The 20,749-nt window shown below is 40.7% G+C and overlaps 1 protein-coding gene across 1 annotated transcript in view; it reads right to left on the reverse strand.

Moving 5' to 3' along the window:
* Positions 1-1,915: 1,915 nt before the first annotated feature.
* The window catches only part of CECR2 (CECR2 histone acetyl-lysine reader), a 164,819-nt gene continuing 145,985 nt past the window's right edge, over positions 1,916-20,749 (reverse strand). The window contains exons 10-19 of the mRNA XM_069094306.1: positions 18,392-18,521; positions 17,223-17,260; positions 17,037-17,128; positions 16,419-16,545; positions 13,921-14,309; positions 13,536-13,664; positions 12,504-13,344; positions 9,042-10,455; positions 7,839-7,956; positions 1,916-7,299 (exon numbers count right to left, since the gene is read on the reverse strand). Coding sequence (XP_068950407.1) covers positions 7,294-7,299; positions 7,839-7,956; positions 9,042-10,455; positions 12,504-13,344; positions 13,536-13,664; positions 13,921-14,309; positions 16,419-16,545; positions 17,037-17,128; positions 17,223-17,260; positions 18,392-18,521 — 3,284 coding nt within the window. The 3' untranslated portion in view covers positions 1,916-7,293. The remainder of the gene's footprint in view (positions 7,300-7,838; positions 7,957-9,041; positions 10,456-12,503; positions 13,345-13,535; positions 13,665-13,920; positions 14,310-16,418; positions 16,546-17,036; positions 17,129-17,222; positions 17,261-18,391; positions 18,522-20,749) is intronic.

A 20,749-nucleotide genomic window follows, 5' to 3' on the forward strand; every position in this document is an offset into this window, starting at 1 on the left:
ACCACCTGCCGCCCAAGATAAAGACAATTCTTTTATTGACATTCTGTGATGGGACACAAATGGTAAAGCACTGAACCCTAGAAGGTAACAGGGATTATAATAGGGAATACTAGCCTAGAGGTTAGTGAGACAAAAATCCCAAAAGACAGGGATTAATTTATGGTGCAGATTTACAGGATTTGGCACAAATAAAGCAAGTTCTGTACTTCTCCAGCTTCACTTATCAGTGTGGCAAAATTAACTTTATATGGGAAGGTATTCACTGAGGGAGCACTGTTTACTATGTTGTACGTTTAAGCTGCCACCCCAGGCTCAATCAGAGGTTGCCATGACAAACCCCATGCATACTGGATATTGCTGTAGATGGTGAACCTTTAGGTCAAGTTACTTCTGAGCTATTTACAGACAGCAAAAAAACCTTAAAGAGCTTTGAGCCCTGGAGGGAAGGGATATGGCTGCAAGGGACACTACTTTCACCAAATCACTTCTGGGTTCATACACCAAGGTGACAGCACATGCCATAATGGCATTGATAGGGAAGGACTGACCAATGAGCACTTCCCTATGGAGCTCTTTCATTCTAGCTTCCTATTCGTGGAGAATAGTGGGTAACGCACAACTGGCTCCTACCTTTTCATTTGTACCGCTAACCCTGATTGGCTGGATGACAAGCAACCATGGGGGGCTCACACACTCTATGGCAGGTGACAGAAGGCACCTAGCACGCACAAGCTCCTGGGATTCCTCTATTTCATCCTATATGTAACTTGTTTGTACAAAGCTGTTTGCATGGTATTTCCATTAATAGACTGAACTCCTTGAAGGCAGGGAAGATCTTCTGCCATTCTGTGTATCCCTAGCTTGATTAAGCACAATGCCTCCCACACAGGAGGCCACATCACACAACTCTTCAACCTCCAAAACACATTTCTAGGAACAATATCCAAGGGTTGTCAGCAGCCACCACATATCCCTGTGTGCCTTCTTCTATTACCATTTGTTTGGAGACTCCAGTACAAACACCTGGGGACAGTCATTTAGCACAGTGGAAAGAATGTTGAATTCGGAGTCAGAGGATGAACAAAAATCACAGCTCCAAAATTTACCCATTCTTTAGAGCACAGTCAAACCCCTCTACCTTTTGCACTTTTCCTATGAGGTGGTATAATTAAGCACTTGAAATACCCAATTGTTTAATTTTCCATGGTGATATTTATAATAACCCTTGCAAATGAAGTTCATTTTGTAACCAGTGCGGCTGTATGGGAAACAATGGGCAAGTAATTTCTATTTGCTTTCAGGGCTGATTAATGATTCAAAATGCTAAAAAAAAAAAAAAAGATTGAAATAGTCTTGGTTTATAAATCTTCTTACTGTGTAATTAGAGACATTTATTGAACTCTCCTTTCATGATTTTTTCCTTCCTTATATAATTCCAGTTTAACTAGCCCCTGATAGTGACTTTGGATACTTTCACCTTTAAGAGAGGGGAATCACTGTGAGTAGTAGATACTTAACTGTGGTGACAAGAGTGTTGAGAATTTCTTTGCTGAGGAAACTAAGTTAACTAATGAAGAATGTCTATGAGAGACTTGGACAGTTAACTGCCGTCTTTGAGATATAGTATTTGTGGCATTGAGAAGGGAGTAAAAGAATACTTTTCTTGACATTTGGGAACTTAACAATGACAGCAAAAATCTGCAGGTCACCCAGTATTAACTGCCTTTCAAGAATCTCAGACATAAGTCTATGTATGAAAGGCTTGTCATCTCTGAGAGAGTATCTAGAACTGTTCTGTGAAAACTGAATTTAACACATTCTGCGGAAAAATCCTACAAGAAAACTGTTGGCATGTTGTTCCGATATTTTGGAGGATTCATGAGTTGCAGCCATTGGTGAAAGGGTGTGATCTTTCTCACAGTTGACACAATGTTGAAATATTTGTAGATGTTATTTGTTAATAAATTATGTTGCCTGTAACACTAGGTTTTTAAAACATGATAGAAAAGAAAGAAAGCTAATGGAAACAGAGGTCTCTCGTTTTTTATAAAAACTGGCATGGGGGGTTAAGAGCTGAGGGATTTTATATTTTTAGAAATTTATGAGGAAAGGTCAAACTATATCCCTTGACTGCTTATTAATAAAGTCATCTTTATTGCATTTAATGGTTCACAAGTATCTCAATGAATTCTAAACCCGAGATTGAATAACTAGACTGGCCTGAATTAGCCATGGCCCAGCATACTACCCTTGTACAGAGAACAGCTGGCTTCAGACATGGCTTCCCCATTCTTCTTTTGCTCTTACATTCTGCTGGATGATGTAGGAAAGATTTATCACATTCTGAATGGCTAACCCATTATCCATGATAAAACAGAAAAAGACACAAAGGTATTTCCCAATGATGCTCAAGTACATGTTAATCCAACTTCATTAAGACTCTTGTGAAAATTTTCCAGATGACAAAGTGAACCCCATGCCCAAACATATACACACCAGAGCCTTGCTATTTTAAGAATGTACTTTATACAAAATAACCAATTCATATGGAAATAAATCTACAGACCTCCAAGGATCAAAAAGCTTTTAAAAAGTTCTTTAAAAAAAGTATTCAACACAGTATTGAACTAACTATTGAGGTAAGTGTCGCTCTCAGGGTAAAAGGGAATCAGCAGACCAAGACAAAATATACACAAATATAAAAATAAATAGCATTCCCCTTTTCAGTACTGGCCAGGAAAGTTCACACAGCTTTTGCAGAAGGAGCAAAGAATCCCTGACACTGTGTGCCACAGGCTGGCTGGCGGATCCTGAACCAGGCTATCAGGAACAGTGCAGAAGGCAGCAGAGTGAGTACCTGAGCCCAAGCTCGGGGAAAAGAAGAGGTCACTACATGAAGAGAAAGGAGTTCAGCATTTCAGTAACTTACTTGATGCCCTCACCTCTGTTCCCACCCCAATACCTTTCAAAAAACATGCAGGACGATCACCTTGTTCCCAGTCTTTTTATACATCAGTAAAGTAAGTCCACTGGAGTACAGCAGTAAAAAGAGCTCGCTTAAGTTTCCATCACATGGCCTGGTGGCAAAAGTTGTTTTCACAATTTAAGTCTGATAGCTGGGAAACAGCAAGAAAGGATTTAAGGACTATTTCCGCCCAAGTGACAATGGTGGGTTTTGTGGAAGGCAGGGTCAGTCGATGTACCTTTAGGTTTCAAGGCACAGAGAGAAACCCAGTATCTCAGTAAAAGAAAGACTATACTTTCCTGTCAGCAAATCTCAAACCACATTCCTCTCTTAATTGGACAAAGATGCCTTGACTAGACCAGTAAGTTTAGGATACAGAGTTTACGGTAACTGAAAACATGAAAGTTTATTTTTTAAGCATTCACTAGGACAAGCTTGGTTTGAAAACACATACACCCTGAGTCTCCTGGTGACTGGAGAGCAAGGAAGGCACTGCATCCCAGCATCACATGAAGGTGCCCTGGAGCATATGATTTGCTCATATACATTGTGGAATCGAGATCTTCCACAAGTATCTGCCAGGAATTGGTGCAAGGGTGGACAGGCTCTTAAGTAGGCACTGAACTAAGCATAATGCTGGAATAAAGAAAGCCCAGACTCCACCCTCAGACTATAGGGCATTTTCACAGGGATGGTCAATATAATCTCTGATTCCACTTGGCTCAGAACTGTGAGGGTGTGGAAAAGCTGATCAAGGGAATTTTCAAACCAGCACTCCCCAAAGAGGGAAGCTACAGGCCTGAGCAGAATGCTGAATCATTCTTGGATATTGACTTCTACAGATATAAACATAATTATGTTTGACCAAGTATGCCAGACAAGAGTGCTTGCTTGTGGCTTCTGACAGGGATGTATTTTATGTGCTTTAGTGTAGCACTAAGTACATGGTGGGGCCCCAAGCAGGCAGGGATTACCATGAATAATAAATAATACCATAGGCAAGATCCACACAACAGTGGCACCTACTGGCAAGTCACAGAAAGTATTATTAGGTGTTTTAAGGCAGCACAAGTACAACCTTCTTTTAATAAAGGAAGCTATTCTCAAATATAAAACCTTATTTATGGATTAAGTCCTGGCATGGACAGTGACCCGGGCTTTAATATGCTTCACAAAAGTGCAGAGTGAACACAAGTCTCCTTCATATGTGTACTTGGTTTGCTCTGGAAGTTGACAATTACAATCAAGAAGCTAGAAGGGTTACTTTACATTTGAAGGGATAGGTGAGAAAAGGGCTCTGAAAAGTGCCCATATCCAGCTACTTTTTTGCTCAAGAAAGAAAGCACAGTAGGAATCTGTGAAAATTACCTCCCTAGGTATTATACCTCATGTCTTGGGAAAATTTTATCTGGGTAATTTTCGGCCACTTTGATAAAAATCTGGAAAGAAGGATTCCAATAAGTTACTAGGGTAGGTCACGAGAAGTTGGATATACTGAAAGGGAGGCGTTTGTCAAAGCTTTGATAGTTCTTTAAGACATTGCATCTGCTTAAGAAACTACGAAAGAAGTGCTAGGAAAGCCGAGTTAAGTGAAACAAAGCCAACTTCATGTTAAATGAATTCGCCATTCAATGTGGCTTGAAACAAAGATGCTCATGAGTGTTTCTGCACTTCAAGGATGGCCTTAAAGGAACTCTAATAGCTCAGGAACTACCCGATAACAGAGATAACAGAATGTGATAACTAACACCTACCATCACACAACTAAAATCTCAAAGGGGACACAATCAGGTTATTCACATACATTTCAGATGAGCCGACAATGGGGCTGTTCTAACACATCCTATTGTACTGCTGCCCGTGTTCACAGTGTAACAATCTTAATACAGTAGTTCAGTTTTCTATTGCTTGTTTCAGACTAGTCTGCTGTTCACATTGCAAGAAGAGATTAGGATTTCTCTTCCTTGTATCATTCACAGAATCTGCTAACAGAGATGTGGGGGGGAAGACATGCTCATCATGCCATTTTGTATAGAGAACTGCTCAGACATGAACAGGTGTGCGTGTGTGTGTGTATGTGTGAGAGTAAGAAAAGATACAGAAATTCAGCTTATTATTGCTTAGGGTTCTTTTTGCAGAATCATTAGAGACAAAGAACCCTTACACAGCTTTAAGAAGTTTTTGCTACATTTCTACAGCAGTAGGACTCAAGCGATCCTCATGTTACATATTCCAAACTTGATTCAAGGAAGAGACTGTGAGTGCTTCATGAAGGCTGAGAACCTTGGATTTTGACTGGCCAGTACCACTACATAGTCAGACCTTTTCAGTTGCTAGATTAAAGTAGTACCACGTAAGACAGTTCACAGCAGCCCAAGAGCAAATGGATATTTCCAGGCAAACAAGTGCACTATATGACCTGCTGTTCTGGCATGAAGAACACTCCTGACTGCCCACTCACTCTTTCAGTTCAGACCATTGTATCAGTGGTGGAGCATTAACGCAAATAAGCATTAAATGAGGACGGTGCTTCAAATGCGTTCTAAATGTGACTAAAACCAAAGATTAACACAGTTCAGTCGGGGAAAGAAGCTTCAGGGCTTCCCATCTGTCCACTCCCTTTCAACCTTGACTATATCCCAAGTGTCACTGCCTTTCACTAGGCTTTTGTCCCTGGAGCTGGTTCCAGGTGTCCTATGTGGCCACAAAAACAAACATTATGGGTTCTGAGACTGGAGAAAAAGAGGCAGCTATAATGAACTATCCCCAGAATTTTCATAAGGACCCGGGAAGATTCAGATTTGGTGCAAGTGGATATTGTCTCAAATATATTTTGGTAGAAAATATTCTTCTGTTAAAACCAAACTCTGATTTCAGCATTTTCGCCCCTAGAGTTAGTCTTCATAGAACATAAATTTTAAACATACAGGTATTAATTTGGGAGGCAGTGTAGGTATAACAAGATTTACAATGTAAATCCAAAAATTCTAGTAGAGTGCATATTCTAAGGTTGAAATGATGAAATTAATTTAATACTGTAATGCTGCATCCTACCACTGATACGCTGATGGGCAAAGGGTCCCCAACACCTTGCTCTTGGTAACTCCTAAATTAGGGTGTGACCGGTTTTACTGTGATTTGCTTTGTGTGAAGAATTAAACTATATATGGAATCACTCCTAAATTCCAACCGTAAGTCTAAATTTTTCCTATTCAAAACACACAACTTCCTTATTGATACTACCATGTACAAACCTGAGTAGTCACTTCCCACAAAGTATGATGAAATGCTCAGAAGCTTTAATGAAGCTTTCTACATCAGTCTTGGTAGGTCCATCACTAAAGGATAATCCAGTTTTGTCTTCTAATGAGTGAAACATTGCAGTGATCCCCATTCCTGATATCCATTTTCAGACAACTGAAAGGAAGGCCTATCAAGTAGTGTTTCTTAAATCCTGGATTTGGGCCACTAGAATGATAAACAGAGCAGCGAATATGGTGCAAACATGGCTTCTTATCTGAAGCTTATTTGTCTGCTTTCGGGAAGTATGTGGCCTCTAGTGGATCTAGTAAAGAAAGGAGCTTAGGAATGCTCTCTTGGGCTGATTAAAGGGAAGGCTCTGAAAGCGTGGAGGGCTACCCAGGGAATGCCATAACAAATGACATGATTATGTATCTCCCGACCCTTCCAACTCCTGAAAGATTTCAGTGTGACATGATTGTAAACAGTAGAGGATCACCCCAGTGCTACGTGCCCACTACAGTTGGGACTCCCACATCCAATTCCCTCCCTTTCCCATTTTATATACAATACATTCACCACCAACAAAAAAATTATTTTAAAAGGCAACAGGTAAATTCTGTAAACTGGACCCAGATCCAAACATATTAATACTACCAGTAAATTACATCTCCCATCCCCAAATATATACCTGAGTTTAGCTGCTCATGAAAATTACAAATCATCCCATTTCACCACCTCTCCCCCTCCCACCCCTGATTTAAAAATTTTCCCTGAATGAGACCTCAGTCTCAAGTCTTGAAAAACCCATAGTTCCAGGTGTACATGGTTCATCCTTTTCTGTCCAGATCAGCCATGTAGAAGATCCCTGACCCAAGACCACTGTCAATTTTGTGTTCATCATCTAAGGGTTGTGCCCCAGGGATCTCTGGAATGGCAGTAGTTGCCAGACGGTAAGAAGTTTCCACTGTGGAATGGTCAGGGGTGGGAAGGGGAAGGTGAACAAGGATCACTGTGCCTCTCCAGTTCTCTATGCCCAGGTCTTCATGTGCAGCTTCTGTTTTCTTGGGGGCTCTTTCTTTCTTGAACTAGCTCTGAGGAAAAGAAGAGACAAAATTGTATGTATCTCCTTCCCTCAAGATTTTTAGGAAGCTATACTCATCCAAGTACATCAACAGAGGTGTCCCAAGAGAGAGACAAAAACAGGCAGAACTGAGGACTGTAGTTATACACCCTACACCCTTTCAGCCAATGCTGTGAGAACCACTGGATAGAGACCTTTCAATAAAAGGAAAAGCATACTGCATTTGAGCAATTAACACCTCCAAGTGCTTTCATCTAGTAGCAGATAGTTGCTAGTTCTGAAATCTTCCCCTTTTCCTTCTGCCATCCACTACAATCAGTGGTGGTGAGCTTGCTGGGAGATAATGTCTACTTTCACCAAGTTTCCAACAGGAAATCATTCACATTTGACAAATTTTCCTGTGTCTACTTAATCATAAATTCTGCCTCCTAGAAGGGCATTTAAGAACAGAAGCTTCATGAGATACATTTTTTAAATATTCTTTTTTCTTCCACAAGAAGGGGGGAAACCCCCCAAATCCTTTCCCTCTCCCTAACTTCAAGTTCTCACCTGATCCAGAGGCAAGGCTGAGGGCTTTTGTGGGGGAAGCTCTTTTCTTGATGTTGTTGAAGCTGAAGCCTTTGGAAAGGGAGACTGTGACTGGGCCTGGGTTTGATGCATTTGCATTCTAGAGTCACAATAGTAAAGACCAATAAACACATTAATAAGATATTATTTTTTAGAACCAACCACCTCCCATTGGATTTGGGGGTCAATTATTTGTACTTCCCATTCGAGTACCATGACCTCAAATATTCCTCACTGGGTGATCATGGGCCCTAAACAGGCTTTCCTTAAATTGCATACCTAAAGCAAGATATGGAAGGTCTTTGAGAACGTGAATCTTTGGGGTTTTTTTCCTTTGTATTTCTAGTACCTAACAGTGCCTGGAACATAGTAAACATTTAATAAATGCTTGTTGAATAAAAGAAAGGGAAAAAGTCTAAGGCTCTTAGTTGTCTCAGCCTTATATGCCTAAAATGCTCTCAAGAACTGAATCTGGATGGGGAAGGATACTGCTATGGAAAATCCTTAATGTACATAAAAATTACTTTTGTTTTCCTTTTCTAAACATCTTTCAGTTGATAGTTCGAAATTAAGGGCTTTTCAGTTGATAGTTCGCCTTGTGTGTGTGTGTGTGGGGGGGGGGAGGCAAAAGCCACAGATCTCAAATTCTATACAGTGGGCTACATGACTCTTGTTAATTTGCACTGCTGGTAAAGAAAAGTCAAGGGTTCAAGATTCATAAAGAAGCAAACCTATATCACGATTCCTTTGCCGAACGGTCCAGCCTACTACCAGAAGTTATAGGAGTCTTAGACCACAAGCCACTGAACAGTCACACAGCAATAGCTATAATATGCTCCAACTGTGGTCTGTTAGCTTCTTTTAGCAAAATCACCCAGAATTAACAGATTTTTAATGAAGATAGTCACATTCATATAAAAACAGATCACTCTAACCAGGTAGAAAATCCCAGTCAAAACTGATTTTTAAAAGTCAATGCAACTTAAATTAAAAAAAAAAAAAAGCTGTTCTGAAGCTTGGAAAAAAAATACCTGGCTTGTAACAAATAAATATAGTCATTACCCACTGCAAAAAAAAAAATACATTAGCCATGTCAGATAAACTTTCTGATAAAGTCTGTAAGGTCAGTGACCATTATACAAATCTTTTCCAAAGTACATCCTTTCTCCAGAAATCAATTCTTACCCTGATGATCTGTATAAGTCCTGGAAAGGTCCTCCCATTCCACTAACGTTGCCCCTCTGTTCCATCATTATGGCCTGAAAGTGACCCATGTTCTCTTCCTGGCAGCGGTAGAGAGGGCCCTCCTGGGGGAGGCCATTAGGCTGGCCAGCAGCTGGATGAGATGGGTGGGCAGCGACTGGCGAATAGGCCCTAGGCTGAAAATGACCAGCTGTGTGTTGAGATGCATAAGGAGGCCCTGATTGTAACATCATACTGTGGGGTGGGAAAGTAGATGAACTAAAATTCATTCCTGAACTCAAGGCTGGAGAAGGAGCTCCATAGAGGAACTCATTAGCAGGCACACAGTTTTGTCGCTTAGTAGCTGCATTGTGGTTGTCCAAGTCGAGAAATTCTTTGGGACTCTCAGGCCTCTCAATGGATTCGTCTAGTTTTTCTTCTTTGGGCCCTAGATTCTGCCCATCTGTTGGTACCACTTTGGCACCCACTACAGCAATTCGGGTTGGGGAAGCTAGAGAAGCATTGAGCGCCTCACAACCCTGCAGATTAGTCCCTTTATCTGAGAAAGGTGGCCTTGGTTGGGGAACCTGGTGAGCTGGGTGCCCAGGCTGGCTTCCCTGGGGATGGAGAGGCCTTTGCCAGTCAGAATAGCCCTGTGGACATGTATAATAAGGAGTTCGCTGATAGTGGTGGAAAGAAGGCTGAGGTGGTGGCTGATAAGAGTACTGGATGCCTTGGTGTGGACGATATCGAGGAAACACAGCTGAATGGGAATTGCTAGGCTGAAAACCACGAGGGGGAAAATGCTGTGGATGTGATACTGGGGCTTGTTTCCCCCCCATCATGGGACCAAAACCTTGAAGAGCTGGATTGATGTGGTAATGTGTAGCTGAATTAGAATATTCTAAGCCCGGCATATACAGAGGGGGAAACTGGTTGACAGTGCTGCCCATCAAACTTGCATCTATGTTCCGAGAAGTACTGGAATTCTGCCCTGTACAAGGAATAGCTGCTTCCTGAAACGTCTTGTTCCGGGGGCAAACTGGCTTTTCTGAGGTACTACCACCCAGTCCCTTTTCTTCTGAGCCACAAGGGGATACTTCACCAATGATTCCGTTTTCAGGGAGGACCCCTCTATCTGCTATGGTTGTGAGGTCCCTTATACAGCCTTGGGCAGTAGGGCTGGGGTAGCTGCATTCTGTTGGCCATGTATTTTTGCCCTTGGTTGCTTTACAGTTTTCCCTTTCCCCAGACTGAGAGGAGTCACTTTTAGCCATCGGGCCATCTGTTTCTGTATCCTGTGGTGAATTCTGCCTAATGCAGTCAGTCTGCAGGGGTGGTTTGGAATGAGGTAGCTGTGTGAGGTATGTTCCCTCTGGAGCACCAAGGCTCGGAGGTTTTTCCTCAAGTCTAGGCTCTGCAACACAAGCAAAGAGAGGGTGACAATCAGAATGGTAATGATTGAGACAAAGCATTTTTAAGGATGACACTGGAAAGCCATGTTAGTCTTTATTTAAGGCACGTGCTTGCCTTCCTTCTATGATGGGATAGTCTGAAAGCTCCCCAAGGAGATAGCAATGGCAATGCCAGTCTGTCCAGAGTTGTTCCAGACCCAGCAGAAACCTGGAAGTGAGATCTATCTTTAAGCATTTAACAAATGCTTCAGAAAAGGTCTGCCCAAGCCCTGAAAGAGCCTTACTAGAGTCACACCTGTCAAATGGAGATGGATAGCAGAAAAACTGGGCAGTTAAGTGAAGCAGTAGGTACAGTGCTGGCCCTGGAGTCAGGAAGAACTGAGTTCAAATCTGGCCTGAGACACTATCTGTATGGCCCTGGGCAAGTCACTTAGCCCCATCTGCCTCAGTTTCCTCCTTTGTAAAATGAGTTAGAGAAGGAAATGGCAAACCACTCCAGTATCTTTGCCAAGAAAACTCCAAATGGGATCATGACACAAATAAAATGACTGACAAGTACAGAAATTTCTCTGACAGCAGCAGACTCAGAAAAATGCTAAGAGAACAGCACCAAAGTGTACTAGAGGTAAAAAGGCAAAAGCCCAGAGAGAGGGGCGGAAAGAGACTGTGGGAAGGACCTCCTACTTCCTACAGCAAACAGCATGGGAAGTCACTCCAGAAGGCAGGGGAAGGATGGGGTGAGAGAATGAGCACCAACACCAAATCTTAGGTACTCAGGAAGGTCACATCAATAGTTTAATCTGACCCACCATGTGTGCTACAATGTGACTAAAGCTGAATGGACAAGAAACTACATTATGGACAGAGTAAGCATCTCTTTCATATCCTATCTGGTATTAGCTCCCTGAGAAAACTTGGTAAAAATCAAATCAAATTACCCATCAGCCTCTTTAGCAGCTAATCAGAACCCTGCAGTTCTTCAGGGTACTATTGTGATAGTACGCCATAAAGCATCACTTGCTATAGGGAAAAGGGCTTCTGAACAAAGATTCATTCTAACTCAGTTTTTGAGAAGTCTCTAAGGAAGCTAGAGAAATACTTCTCCCCCTCTCCATTTACATCTCAAAACGTTACCTTCAGTTTCTGTTAAAGCTCTGAAGGTCATCACTATCTCCTCCAAACAAAAACTGTCCCCTAGACAAGTAACTGCAGGGTTCCACAGAGGAGACAAAACCCTTTTAAAAGTGGAATGTAAATTCAAGTGAATCTTCTTTTCTAAAGATATGAATTACAACCAACTAAAATCCAAATGGCAAAACCCTTTACTGGGTAGATCAAGCAAAAGACTGGGATGCTAGTACTTAAGCACCTCAATGAGCTAATCCTAGCTCTACCCACTGACTGATTATATGCCCTGACTATGTCTCATTTCCAGGAGTCTCAGGTTCCTTATCTGAGCATTAATAGCACAAATCCATTACCATTCTCTTCATTTTATGGTGCTTGTTCGCTCAATTGGCTTTTCTAAGTGGCTGTTTAAAGGATTTAAAATTTACATTCTTTCTTCTTCACTAACACGAGGTATAGTTTTCAAGAATGGTAAACTGGTAAATGGAGCAGCTTGGTGGGACAGTGGCTAGAATGCCAGGCCTGGAGTCAGAAAGCCTTCAGAATTCAAATGTGGCCTCAGACACTAGGTCATCTAGTCCTGTTTGCCTCCATTTCCACACCTGTAAAATACAATGGAGAAGGAAATGGCAGACTATTCCAGTGTCTCTGCCAAGAAAACTCCGAATGGGGTCATGAAGACATGAAGGCAGAAAGAGAGCTGCTGGGGGAGAACTGCTTCTTAGGAACTTTCATCAATCGTAATTTTTAGCAAAATAACATCCACAAAACGAAGGGAATTATTAGAGTTGTTTATAGTCTGTCTGACTTTGTCTACCTGTGGATAAAGGAGCCTAGAAATCAGTTGTCATCGTGATTCTGGAAATCATTCATTCAATTCATTCAATCATAAAGTAAAGTAAAAGACAAACTCAGAAGGTACCTTGTTTACTCTCAGGTTCCTTTGTTTCGCTGGTGTTTTGTGCACTCCCACTGTTTTCCAAGGCTGGCATAGAAGTGGACATGCTTACTGCTGCTGAATGAGCTACCTGGGGAAAAGGACCAGGTAGGTTTGGGGAAGGAGGCTGTCGGGGATGGTAAGGCACACCTGGTGGGCAAACACGGGATGACAGCTGCTGCATGGCAATCATCTCTGGGCTGTCCATCATGGACTCTCCCCCTTGTACTCCTCGAAGAGCTGGGGAGGGTCCCCCAAACAGAGAGCTCTGTGCTGGTGGCTGCTGTAATCTCTGTCCAGTAGATTTACAGGGTGGCCTGATATACCCTGAAGAAGGAACCCCATGAGGTAGGAAGCTTGACTGTTCAGTCCACTGGTTTGGGGGCAGAGATGATCTCATTCCTCGTGGATCCATCATGTGACTAAGAATTCGAGGTTGGAGAGAAGCTCCTGGTCCCACAGGGGCCTTCTCTTCTGGACCTAAGGGACCTTGATTTGTTGCCCCATGGTTCCCATTCCAGACTGCAGAGTGTACTCGATTCAGGTACTTGTATGGCCTGTACATGTGACTGGGAGGGGGTACATCTGGACTTTCAGGAAATTCTTGTCTTATCGGAGGCCCGTTATGCCGGGGAGGAATAAATCCTGCCTGGAACTGTGCTGGGGGATACATGTTACCATCCTGGCTAGGGCCACCCATCTGACCAAGTTGTAAGGATCCAGGATGTGGCCCCATGGTAGAGAAATGAGTCAGCCCTCCACACACCTGATTTTCTTCTGAGACACCAAGCCTAGGCCCTCTGTGTTCGTTTAGTCCAACGGGAGGCTGAAAGAAGACAAAGGTTTGAGAGAAGGTTCACTAGATGCCCTGAATGAAGGCCACCTTGTTGTGTCCACTGTAGCACCGACAAGACTGACTTCCTAGGTTACAGGCTAAAATTAAACTAAAAGACAGAAAATGACTTTAGAGCTAATACCCGTGGGATCTTTGCCACTTCAGTTTTTGAGGTCTCTTACCTGCATTGGAAAGTGCTGGTGCTGCTGAACAGATTCTCCAGGGTGTGGTTCTGGGACTCTGGGTGACCCATATAAGTTAACTGGATCAGATCCATGAAGGGGGCCAAACGTTCCAGGTACTGCTGGCCTCTGAAGACCATTTGGGAAAGGGGTGGGGGGGAAACAGAGAAAGAGCATATATTAGGTATAAGGTAGTAGAATTCCTTAATGAGGAAGTTAATATGGAATGGGTTTTGAAAGAATATCATACATGTGACATCAAGAAAGGGATGGATGACAGGACATGGAGAAAATATGGTATGAAGACTCACAGAAGAGTATACAACTTCTTCCATATATTCACTATATAGGGGAAAACCAGAACGATATTTGGGTTACTCCTTACCATCTGGCCTAAAAGAGGTGCCTGGCTGGGCATCCCACCAAAATGCAAAGGATGAGAGAAGCCTCGGCCATTGGAAGGACCCACCTCCCTGGGTGGCTGCAGGGTCCTGCCGCTCTGGTCCACTGTAGAGGAGGAAACTCGATGTGGTGGTGGTAGGGGCTTTCCTCCGTTCTCCAATGGCTGCTGTCTCCTGCTGGATCCCTCAGTGTCTCTGGATCGGGTCCAAATGTTGCCTGCACTCCCTCGCCCAGCTCGGCTCTTCCTCTTCTCCCGCTTCTCATCCTCTCGAATCCAGAATTCTTCATCTGTGTCTCCATCTTCACCAGGAAAATGCTTTAGCATTGCCCGATGGAAACACCTCTCTAAGTTGTCAGACATCTTGGTATATTCTGCATTCAGGGCAAAATGTAGTAATTAGGTACAGATCCCCAGGACAGAGGAAAAGGACCCTTGAGTAATTTTTACCAGAGCAAAGAATTGGAAATAAAAGAGGTATAGATAATTTGAAAAACGACAACTAATTGTGGTATGTGAATATAATGGATTTGATGCCACAAGATATGATGAATATGATGGATTTGTAGAAATATGGTAAGTCTTCTATGAACTTATGCACAATGAAGTAAACAGAACCAGGAGAACAAATTACATCATGACCACAATAATGTGAAAAGGGAAAAAGCTCTGAATGACCTCAGAATTCTGAGCAAAGCAGCAACCAGTCACAGCTTCAAAAGAGGATGATAGATAAGAAGCCCAGAATGATCCAATGTATTTAACTACATGTTTGTTACAAAAGATGGCTGCCACTTTGGGGGCAGGGGAAGTAGGTAGGTCACTAAAACAAAAAACCAATAAAACATTCAAAAATGCATCAGATAAAAGTAGTACAGGAGCTCAAATAGGCAATTCTGTTACCACTTTGTTAAATAATATATTTCTTTAAAAACTTATTTCATTACAAAATCATTTTCTCATACAATCCCCTTTATTGTTCTTTGTATATCACAATGTTTGCTTTTGTTGATTATTGCTAAACTCACAACAGAAAAAGAAAAACACAGCAATGAAATGAGAAACCTCACAGTGAGATCTGTATAAGCCACTGAAGCAACCACCTGAAAACTTCCGATAAATTTTGGACACTGATAAGCTAGATGTGTAAGAGATGAGAATTTGTTCTCAATCACAACCTAGTCGATGGCAGCCCGCAGTGGTCGATATAATACAGACACTCAAAAGTTGTAAGTGGTTAAATCTACAATGGTAAAGAGTCTGTCTCCAATGCACTATTTATAAGTGGTGATGCCAATTCCCTAAGAAGTCTTCTCTAAGAGCAGAACCAGGAGAAATTTGTACACAATTACAGACACAACATATGTGTGACTACTAACTTTGATAGACTGGGCTCCTCTCAGCAATACAGGGTTAGAAAACAACTCCAAGGGGCAGCCAGGTGGCGTGAGTGCCGGTCCCAGAGTCAGGAGACCTGGGTTCGGTTCCGGCCTCAGATACTTAACACCCACACAAAATAACTGGCCGTGTAACCTTGGGCAAGTTACTTAACCCCGACTGCTTAAAAAAAAAAAAGAAAACAACTCCAAAAGACATTCATGATGGAAAGGGAAGGGATATCTACATGCAGAGAAAGAGCTACAGAGTCGGAATGCAGATGGAAGCAAACTACTTGGTCTTTTTCTTTTGTTCTGTTGTGTTTCCTCTTTCCCACTGTTCACAATCCTTCTTTACAACCTGACTAATGTTTAACGTGAAGGCACTTGTAGATGGGATTGTGGAACTGAATGTTGTAAACTAAAAGTAAATAAATAAATTAATAGGGGTGGCTACGTGGCCCAGTGAATAGAGTCCCGGCCCTGGAGTCAGGGGGACCCGAGTTCAAATTCGTCCTCAGACACTTAACACAAAAACTAGCTGTGTGACCCCGGGCAAGTCACTTAACCCCAATTATCCTACCTTCTCCCCTCCAAAAAGCAACAAATTAATTAATTAATAAAAAAAATAGAAAAAAAAATATAAACCTGAAGGGTAGAGGGCAAGAAAATCTAAAAACCCCAAAACATTTTTATTCCCTCTCCTCTAACTTTCAAGGCTGACAAGTGTCAGAGGAAGAGGTTGTGGAGACGAGGACAGGGTCATGTGCAGAGTGGTCCAACTGGGCTGGCATGGGGGAAATAAGTTAGAGATGTATACATAAGACTATAGAGGAGGCCAGAGAGAGAATGGATCTGGCTAAACGTCCTCATCATTCATTCAGAACTGTCACCTTTCCAGCACAACTGCTAAAAGCAATTATTATTGAAATGAAGTTTTCCACCAATGTGGTATTTTGCAATGAAATAGTCCAAATATGGCTTCATAAAATAATTCTTTAAGAATGAAAAGTACACTGCAATTGAGGCATGGTTTTTTTTTTTGTAATAATTGCAGCACTCAAGAAACCTTTTGAAACTAAGGAAAAAAAATTCTATTCTTCTCACCACTACTTTCCCCATTGTATTTTAGGCAATTTCTGAACATAGTCTTCATGTCATTGACGAACTCCTCCTTTGTACAGTAGAGGCCACCATTCAGTTTCTTCTCCATGCTTGAGATATCCATGGGGACCTGAAATAAGACACACACACACACACCTCTAATTATAACATATTAATGAAAGAATCTTTTTTCAGTACTGGAGAAGGAATCTGACCCATCTGGTGATAACTTTATTCTTAAGGACTACCAGGCAGACTAGAATACAGGAGTGATATTTAAAGATTTTTTAAAAAGATATATTTTATCTGCCCCACCCCCCACACACTACATGTTAAATCAAAATTTTTAACATTTGTTGTGTTAAACTCTATCCCCCTCCCTCTCTGAGATGGTAAGTAATCAGATATAGGTTATACATGTACAATCACGTAAAAAAACATTTCCATATTTGTCATTTTGTAGAAGAAGACTTGAATATAAGAAAGTGAAAAATACTATGTTTCATCATTAGTCCTTTTGGATTGTCTTGGATCACTGCATTGCTGAGAATAGCCAAGCCATTCACAATTGTTCATCATACAGTGAAATTTAAAGAATTTTTTAAAAGAAGGATTGCCTACCTTAATTATCTGGTAATAGTTCGGGGCATAAGATTCATCTACAGGTTCCAAGAAGGGCCAAGAGTCTTTGTGAGCCTTCACCACATCTAGGACTGAGAGTCAAAAACTGATAGTTTAAAAATTCAGATTTAAACTTGGATAAAACACTCTTCTTTCAAGAATTTAATATTAAAAATAGGCACTGACCTTTGTACATGGCAGTGAATTCATCATCCAGCTCAAAACTACAAATGATAAAATGTACAATAAATTACTAGCAACAATTCATCCCACTAAGTTCCTCTGCCAGTCATCTGTGTAGCTGATTCACCAGCAGTTATAAAATTGTAACAATCTTGAATAGTTTATAGTAAGTAGAATTCCTATGTTTAAATTCATCAGTGTATATTGATATTTATACGTGTGAAAATATAAATACAGCAAAATCTGAGAAGCTTATAAAAGTGACTGATTAGAATGTTTTTCTTTTTTTTTTTTGCTTTTTGGAGGGCAACTGGGATTAAGTGACTTGCCTAGTCACATAGCTAGTAAGTATGTCAAGTGTCTGAGGCCATATTTGAACTCAGGTCCTCCTGACTCCAGGGCTGGTGCTCTATTCACTGTGCTACCTAGCCGCCCCTAGATGTTTCTTAATTAATAAAAAGAAAACCAAAAAAATGCTAATTTTTAAGCATCAAATCACTTTTCCCTTAAAAAATTCCAGAAGTTGGGGAGGCTATGTGGCTAAATGAATAGAGCACGGGACCTGAGTTCAAATCCGGCCTCAGAAACTTAACCAGAAAACTAGCCATGTGACCTTGGGCAAGTCACTTAACCCCAACTACCTCCCAAAAAAATAAACAAAAAAGAAACAAAAAATTCCAGAAGTAAAAATAACTTTTCATACCTTCAAGAACCCCATTTTTTTTTTGTGGAATAACTTTAAGTTTTAAAAAATGAAAGAAAAAAAATGTAGGAGTACTACATTACTATTCCACTAATTTCCAACTCTGATCAACTTTCTTGTCTCATTGTCTGAAGCATTATAAATTTTCCTCTCCTGTGCACTCCAAGTGTGTGTATGTAAATGTAAGTGTGCCATCTTAGAAATGTAAGACTCTCCAAAGAATCAAAAATCTAGAAGCAGCTTAGTCTGTGTACACATAGGGCCCTATTTCTCATTGGGTAGAAGGCGGCCTCTAGACTGTCCTTAGCAAGCTCACAATACCCCAAAGACATCCGGATAACCCGTCTACACTTTTTTCTGCATTGTCATCACTAAGATGTCTAAAGAAAATTCAAAGTCCTACCTGAGAGCATGTATATGATAGAATTCCATGATGAACAGAACTGTGGTTACTCTCACTGATACTCACAGATCCTTAGCTTTTCTTTCTTCTCTTGCAGGAGAACTTGGGTCCAAATGGGAGAGTTCTGGGGGAAGCTCTTTCCCTTGGGCTAAAAGCCATGCACGTTCTTCCCTGAGCTTCCTCCTCTTAGCTCGATCTGAGGGAATTAAAAGCATTATTACTTGCAGGCAAAGTAAATAAAGGCCACACAACCCAGAAGGCTGACAAGGTCTCTTTTAAATATCCAAGAATTTTCCTCCTTAGAGACAACATTTCTTATAAAAAACATAGGGAGGTAAGAGAAAATTGCCAGCTTTGCTAATGCTAGTCATTTGGTGGCAGACAGGAGACATATTAAATTCCTTTATTTTTTTTTTGCCTTTTGGAGGGCAATTGGGGTTAAGTAACTCACCCAAGATTGCATGGCTAGTTGTTTTGTGTGGGTGTTAAGTGTCTGAGGCCCAAACCGAACTCGAGTCCTCCTGACTCTGGGGTCTGCTGGCACTTTATTCACTGCGCCACCTAGCCGCCCCCAACATGTTAAATTCTTAATTAATTCATTTCATTGTCAAGGTATATGCTTCTTTTTTTAAAAAAAAATCACCTGACTATAGCTCTCAGTGGGCAGAATTGTCAAGGCACAAACTTTATGTTGGTCTAAGAAAAAAGTATTATTCTAAGTATAATAATTGTCTTTATAGTAAAAAAAAAATTCCTTGTACAGATTTTACATTTGGCAAGCCCCAAACCTAATGCAATCTTCCTCTCAGAGGAAGTATGGTATAGTGGAAAGACAATTGGACTAGGAATTAATAAATCTGGTTTCCAGACTAGTATCTGCCACCAATCATCTTATACGAACTGGGAGAAGTCATCTACAAATTAAAGGACGACTTAATTTTCTCTAAGTTCCTTCTGTAATATTCTATAACTATATATAAACTTGCTGTTTTCCTCTTTACAATACTACTGATTTTTTAAAAATAAAAGACAATTTTTACTATAAAACTAACTTTTTAAAAACTATAGTTTACTATACATTTTTTACTATAAAACTAAACTTTTAATAAAATGAGAAATAAACCCATAAAAATCAGGAATTTACTTTTATTCTTTTAAAAAGAATAGCTTTAATAAAGGGGTGGCCAGGTGGCACAGTGAGTAAGAGCACCGGCCCCAGTGTTGGGATGACCTGGGATTGAATCTGGGCTCGGATACTTAGCACCACACCCAGAAACAACTGGCTGTGTAACCTTGAGCAAGTTACTTAACCCCAATTGCTTTAAAAAAAAAAAAAAGAATAGCTTTTCCAGTGATTTATTCAAAAGGTTTTTTGAGTAGTCTGCTTTTCTTCATTTGCCATTTTTGTGTTATAATACCTGCTGTTTAATACATCTAACAAATCTGCCTAGCCACTTTTATGTGATTATAGACTTCTGGAGTTGGAAACAAATCCAAATTCAAGGTTTTACAAATAAAGTTATTGATAACTGTGATTATATAAGGTGTTGACAGTGGGATCACGGGGTATTTTGTACATTTTATTGCATACTGCAACAGAAGATAGTTGTGTATTATCCACACTACTTTTCCAGATTCATTTTATGTGGGTATTATCTTCCTCTATTAGATCCTTGAGGGTAAGGATCATATTGGTTTGCTTATATGTGCACTCCATAGAATGTTTTTAATAATTATACTTCTCATGTAGCTAAAATTGTAAATAGAACACCTAATTCTAAATGCACAAACAATTAGCTAAATTTATCATTTATAGATGTTTTTGCCAACGGGATGATACTCTTGCATTTTCAATTAAATTAACTGAAGAAGTTAGTTTTGGGGGAAGTATAAATTAGTGGGACCCATTCCTTTCACTCCTACTAATCCCAAAGTTTAAGTGTGGCATGAAGACAGAAGGAAGAAAGAAGAAAGTAGGTAGAGAAGAAGGAAGAAAATGAAAGATGAGAGAAGTGAATGGTCTCTTCACCTTCATGACTACAATTTATTCCCTGCTTCTCTCACAGGCAGGCAAAACCTATGCACAAATTCACACAAACAAAGATGCATAGAATTCTACATTCATAATTGAAAATGGGCACCTATATGCTACAATGTAACAGGTACTCAAACATTTGTTAAGAGAATATGGAATTGAATCCAAGAGATAGTAAAAACTTACTTTGTCACAAGAACACTGTATTAGGTGTAAGAGGAGATAAATTTAGGTAAGACCTAGTCCCTACCCAGATAGTCACAATATACAATAATACACAAGTGCATTAGATGTACAAATACATAGTGAGGTGGGGAGGCGGAGGTAGTATCAAGCTTGAACACATACCAACTGCCTCTGTCCTCTTTCCTCTCCTTTATCTTCTACTT

This window comes from Petaurus breviceps, unplaced genomic scaffold, assembly GCF_028583685.1.
Source record: "Petaurus breviceps papuanus isolate PSGF00001 unplaced genomic scaffold, PetGlider_PUasm1.0 216, whole genome shotgun sequence".
Taxonomy (NCBI): domain Eukaryota; kingdom Metazoa; phylum Chordata; class Mammalia; order Diprotodontia; family Petauridae; genus Petaurus; species Petaurus breviceps.